We start from the raw sequence: 6,435 nt of genomic DNA, 5'->3' as shown, positions 1-6,435 counted from the left end.
TTTGTAGTAATGTTGGCAAACCTTTGGTTTGTAGTTAATAAACCTGCACGCCATTCGGTCAAGGATACTTGTCATCTTTGATTTTTGGTACGGTCTTGTAGTAGCATATCTTTGACTACTAATTCTTGTTATGATATATCTGTATATCTTATAACAATAAACTTCACTAGTTTTCTATCGTAGTATGCAGGTTATCTACGTCATATGTTACTAAATACCACATCATCTGTCCACTAGTTTTCAATCTTAACATACAAGCTATCAACATCATTCCCAGTAAATGACACAACATCGCTACTTTAAATTTCTTCATGCAACCTGTGCACATCACCTTAAAATAAGTGCAATTACTATCTTCAATCCATCAAAAATACAAAGCATCCCTATATAATTGTAGTTGTTTTGTCATTCCATCATCTTACATGTCCATCTAATATTCTTTTACTGGATTCTTTCATTAGCAACCCAAGCCTGTTCGCTGATCTGAAAAGTCATAGCTGAAAATACTATTCGCTGGTTTATCGTGAAAGAAAAACATTGTTGGCTGATAGAAAAAATACGACTTATAAGATAAATGAACATACTCAAAACACTCCCAAGATGAGAGTACCATTGAGATGGCTTATTAACCCATTTCTAACAAAACCATTCTTATGATTCCCTAGGATTTAAATATGAATACGAGAGATGGGCCAAGAAATCGTGTGTAGCATGAATGAACCAAGATCTGGTTTTAAAAATCACGAAATTCAGTTAAATAAATGAGCAAAAGCGTCAAAGTATTTCAAATATGTAATGATTGTTTTAGTAGAACCGATAGGTTTATTTCCATAAGATACGACCCAAACTTATCGATCCTATGCTCAAGACAATTAATCCCTTTTGTTTCCATCCACTCTTCTACCGGTTCTAATCTCCTACGAGAGGCAACCTCTAAAATGGCTTCTTGATGTTTAGAGCAAGCAAGCACACTACTAAGCATGTTCAATGATGGCCATAACTCTGCTGGTTCAGTTTCTCCCGAGAGCATGCATTAGCAGCAGGCTGCCGGCGACCGACCTCCTCGCCTCACATCACCGAGCACCCGTTGGGGTTCTCGTCGCTGAAAAAGTTATCCTGCGGCGGGATCGCGTAGTAGTACGGCGGCGGCGGCGGCGGGTACTGCAGCATCGGCGGCCGGCCGTACCCGTACCCGTAGCCGCTCGCTGGCGGCGGTGGATACGCCTGGCCGCCGTGGCCGTGGCCATGGTGGTGGCCGTGCGGCAGCTGGGACATGGCCAGCATCTCCTGGCCGGCCGGCATGCTGCCGCCTGGAAAGAACCCAGGAGCAGGCATACCGCCCATCGGCATGCCGCCAGCTGCCTTGCCGTGCGCGCCGCCTTTGCCCGGGTGCATGCCGGCGCTACCCATGCCGGGGTGCATCGGCATCCCGCCAGCCGGCTTGCCGTGCGCGCTGCCGCTGCCCGGTTGCATGCCGGCGCCACCCATGCCGGGGTGGCCCATCGCCATCGGCATGCCGCCAAGGGGCCTGCCGCCACCCATTGAGCCCATGCCGGGGAAACCGGCGCCGCCGCCCGCGCCCGTCATGTGGGGCGGCCTCATCGTCATGCCACACGCCGGCGGCAGCATGCCGCCCATCATGGGCCCGCCGAGACCGGCGCCGGCGGGGACGCGGCCCTTGTTGCCCTGCCCGGGCTGGTTCCCGCCGCCCGGGGCGCCGCCGACGCCGCCCTTGCCGTTCTGCGGCGGCTGCTGCGCGCCGCCGCCGCCACCCTTTTTGCCGCCCATAGGCATCGTCATCATGGCGGGGTCGTCGTCGAGGTTGAGGTCGTCGTCGAGGCCGTCATCCTCGAAATCGATGTCGTCGAATTCGTCGAACTCATCGCCGAACCCGCTGTTGTCGTCGTCCCCGAACTCGTCGCCATTGGGGAGGTCGAACTTGACCATCCTGGGGTCCTTCCCCGCTGCCGCCGGGAACGGCATCGGCATCGGCATCTTGCCAGCGCCCATGGGTATGGGTAGGAGCGTCGTCATCTGCTCGAAGCGCTGCGGCGTCGGTGCCACCATCTTCGCCTCCTTCGCACCGCCGGCGCCGGCAGCGGCGCCACCACCGCCCGCTCCAGCACCCTTGGGCTGCTTGCCCTGGCCCTGGTCCTTGCCGCCGGCATCGTCCTTGGGCTGCTGCTGGCCCTTCCCGTTCCCACCGCTGCTAAGCTTCAGGTTCTCAAGCTGGACCTCCAGGGGAACGCCAGGCTTCTCTCCCCAGACGCGCACCGGCTTGCCGGACTTGTGGATCTTGGTGATGACGGTCTCCGGGTCCATCAGCCCGGTCACCGTCACCTTCCCCAGCGCCGCGTCGACGCTGCTCTGGTACACACCTGCACGACAAACCATTCCAGCAGATGCATTTCTCTTAGAACAGAAGAAAACGAGAGAGGAAAAAAAGAAGGTATTTACGGGGAAGATCAGAGAGCAGCCTCTCGGCCTCTCCTGCTGAACTGAACACACCCTCATCTCACTCTCCTTCCCTAGCAGCAGCACAGGGAAGAAGACGAACACAAAAGAACGGAAACAAAAACAAAAACAAAAAAGGGAAGTAATTAATTCGCAGTTTTAAAAAGATCGTTCTAATTCCAGCAACTTACCATCAATTTTTTGAACAATCTTCTTGACCTTTTTCAGACACCCGTCGCAGTGGATGGGAACTTTGAGCTCGAGGGTCTGTAGACAGCCAGAGGAAAAACAAAAACGTCACGGAAACGGATTAGGAGAAATAATAATAAAACAAAAACATCATCGAATGCGTGAGTTGGGAAGAACTGAAGCAAGCAAGCAAACAAGACAGGCAGGCAAACATTTCCATAAACTCACCTGGACTTTGAGGATATCTTGGCGACTCATGCTGTCCGGCTGGTTAGGTCTCCGATTGGAATTGCGTGAGTCTGGCGGGCCTTCAGATCTGGTATATATGAGAGAGAGCACTGAAATCAGGGAGGGAGGAGAAGAACAGGGACGGCGGCATGCCAAGGAAGCATTCGTCCGTCGGTCTCGTCTCGTCTGCCTCTCCGGACTCCACTCCACTCTCGGCGGAGAGAGAGGATGAACAGATGATCGATCGGCTCAAATATAAGCAAATTTCGCAATAAAATACTGTCAGTGAATAGACGCACGAGTCTGAACAGGCCAGGCCATTTCATCAAAAAAAATTTCGCAATAAAATACTGTCACTGCACACTCTCAATAAAATCTACTCCTGAGAGAGAGTGAAGCGACGCACGAGTATGAGCAGGCCAGGCCATTTCATCAAAAAAAAAAAAAAACACACAGCAGGCCAGACTCTCGTCTCCTGGCTCCTGACTACTACCCCTACCTATATATCTCTCTAGTATGACTGACTGACCGATCTATCTACTATACGAGAAAGCTAAGCGCATGGAGAAAATAAGTGGAGTGGAGTCCACACGTACCTTTCGCTTTGGAAGCGAAAGGAAGGCCTTTTGCCTTTCTTCTTCTTCTTCTTCCCTCTTCTTCTTGAGAAGAGAAGGCTCTCCTCTCTTTTTTTTCGAGGGGAGGAGAAGGCTCTTCTTCTGCTCTGAGATGGTGTTGTGTTGTGGGAAAGATCTCTGTCCAAAGTGTGGTTTAAATAGGCTCTTACATGGTGGTTTTTCTAAGTTTTCTGTTTAGAATTCTAAATTTAGAAACAGGTCCCTAGGTAAGATCCATCTGGCTGGTAATTATTGTTATTAGCTTTTAGGGAAAATAAGAACTGCCCAACTAGAGAAATGGTGGGAATATGACGGTGTGTGTGAGAAAAAGGAAAAATATAGCGTTTACAACATCGTTAAATCCTGATATATGCGAACCAAGTTATAGAAGATGGCGCTTTTTTAGCGTGAGAAGTTGCGGAACGGAGGCTTCACCTCTGCAATTTTAAAATGACCCCCGCACACGCACATAGGAGCTTCACACGATGAACCATTTCTTGTTCTGACATTCGGAACAGATCTGAAGTTAGAGTTGTTCAAAAACTCCCGCCAAAGCGAGCGTATGTCGTTTCGACACGTGTTCTATACGAAGCGTTATATCTTGCATGGGAAACCATGCAGCGTACCGATGTCGTGGCAGGCAAATTTGCTCGGACTGATGTAGTAACACATTCCATTTGCTATGTTTATTAGTAGTCTGATGTGATGAGAGCACATGACGGGGATCCGTTAGTTGTCGTTATGATATACTTTTAGTATCAGTTTTGCATGATCGAAGAGAAACGGTCTTCATAATAACTACGTCGTCTATGTTAGCTCTATATCCCACAAAGTTTCTAAAATTAGCAGAACATATATTAGATGCTCTTCTTATAGGATGTTGTATATGACAAGAGCCGTTCTTGGATTCATAGGCATAGGCGTTTGCCTCTTGGAAAACTTAGTCATGTTCGTATACTTTAGATATGTTAGTCCTATGTTCCGTAACATTTCAGAAATTGGTGGAACATAGTTAGATGCTGTCATTATAGAATATATGAACATGGTTTCTATCACTTGTTAGGTTATTTTTGCGGAACACTAAAAATTAGCAAGTGGAGCAAACTCTTTAAATTTCTCACTTTTTTACTTTGGTGGTGACAGTGGATAGGTTAATAGCTGAAGTGCTTGATTAGGAATAGTCCATAAGACAAGGGCTTAGATGTAAAAAAATACTAGAGGACGATGGATCTGGCTGCGGCTGCAGCCAGATCACACAGCAACACACGATGACTCAATCTACAAGAAACCATGGTAAGCTCTAACCATCTTTGTCGTCCTCTTGTGGTGTGCCAGCCGCAAATCATGGTGGCGTTACTCCCCCTCCGTGCATGGATGTATGCGACGATCGGCCTGCCGCGCTAGAGATGCAACATCTCTCCGTCTCTATCTCTATCTTTATATGTATCTCTATCTCTATCTCCTTGGCTCGTCGAGTAGGCATAGCAACCCTAGCGGTTGGCCACCGTCTACTCTAGCCCCTGTAGACCACACACCATCTGCGGCTAGGGAACGCAATGCGACGTCCATTATCATGTTAGTTTGTAGAAGAGGACAGTGGCCAACAAATTAACTCTTGGTAATCATCATTGCATCCACGTCGTTAGCTGGTCCAAGATTCTTTTTCTTCTTCTATCTATTAGTTTGTTACTGTCCTCTAGTGGTAGCAGTAGTAACTCTTCTTTAAGTGCTTCCAAAAATTTCTGTTCTTCTGTTAGTGTCTTCTAGTAGTAACTTTTAAATTTCTTTTATAACTTGGACCTGATTCACTATATGTTTTGGTCACAATAGCCTCACACAAGAAAGCAGGCGAAATGCATGAAAAAGCCAGGCCATTGAATTACTGGTAGACGTCATGGTTGTTGTTCTATCCAGGACTACACAATTAACAGATACACAATTATGTGTTGATATTGTTGATCATAAAACAAGATGTATTATGTAGGAAGTACACTAATTAGTAATTTCTATCTATAAAAGCAAAGGTTTTACTATATTAGTATCACTGTCTATATAAGATAGGCCATCTACAACTAGAGTATTTGAGTCATACAAGCGTATCTTGGAGAAAAAAATATTATAAATCAATCTACTACATTTATGGCTACGTATGTTGTTGCTACTAAAAAAATATGGTCATCTGCATTGGAGAACAGATTCATATAAACTAATATTATAAAATCTGCTACATTTATTTTTGTGGCTACTAGATAAGTCCTGCCAGTATAGATACTATACATGTCCTGCGCCTATAGCTAGATGTAGTGATCTCACAATGTCTCCAGGTTCTATCTGAATAAAAATGGCTAGATGTAATGATGCCATAATGTCTCCAAGTTCTATCTACATATAAAAAATGACAATGCAAAAGGGAGTCTTTAAATAAGTAGGACTTGTAATATGTTTGTATATGCTTGCACACCTAGTATATAATAATCCATGCAAACTTACACATACATATCGACATTTCACAAGCCAAACCACTACATTCATTGCCCTCAGTAGCAATAGAACTGCATGGACTATAGCTAGATTAATGCCATAAATGTCTTTATAAAGTGCTAAAAATATATATTCCAAAAAACTGTATAGTTCTTTTTTGATGGAATGAACAAAATACGAACAATTAACATAAATATAGTCATAGATCTTAGGTTGTAACTTGATCATGAGCAGAACATAAAAAGATATGCTTGAAACTAAATCAAATATTTGTATTTTATCTACAATTTATGTGTTGCTAATGCTAGAGGTACATGTATGGTCTGCTATAGCTAGATCGACATCAATGCCAAAAAATGAGTCCTTTAAATAAGTAGGACTCCTAATATGTTTATATATGCTTGCAGACCTAGTATTCAATAATTTATGCAAACTTATACATACCTATGGAGACTTCACAAGTCAAATC

At 45.5% G+C, this 6,435-nt stretch overlaps 1 protein-coding gene across 1 annotated transcript; it reads right to left on the bottom strand.

Moving 5' to 3' along the window:
- Positions 741-3,600, bottom strand: LOC8069307 (heavy metal-associated isoprenylated plant protein 33). Its single transcript, XM_002448935.2, has 4 exons — positions 3,468-3,600; positions 2,872-2,959; positions 2,646-2,721; positions 741-2,378 (listed from the first exon to the last, which is right to left on the bottom strand). Exons 2-4 carry the CDS (start codon positions 2,899-2,901, stop codon positions 1,069-1,071), a joined length of 1,416 nt encoding a protein of 471 aa, XP_002448980.1. The 5' UTR covers positions 2,902-2,959; positions 3,468-3,600; the 3' UTR covers positions 741-1,068.

The sequence above is a fragment of the Sorghum bicolor genome, chromosome 5 (assembly GCF_000003195.3).
Source record: "Sorghum bicolor cultivar BTx623 chromosome 5, Sorghum_bicolor_NCBIv3, whole genome shotgun sequence".
Lineage (NCBI taxonomy): Eukaryota > Viridiplantae > Streptophyta > Magnoliopsida > Poales > Poaceae > Sorghum > Sorghum bicolor.
The sequence above is the reverse complement of the archived record's forward strand: the minus strand, read 5'-3'. Positions and strand labels throughout refer to the sequence as shown.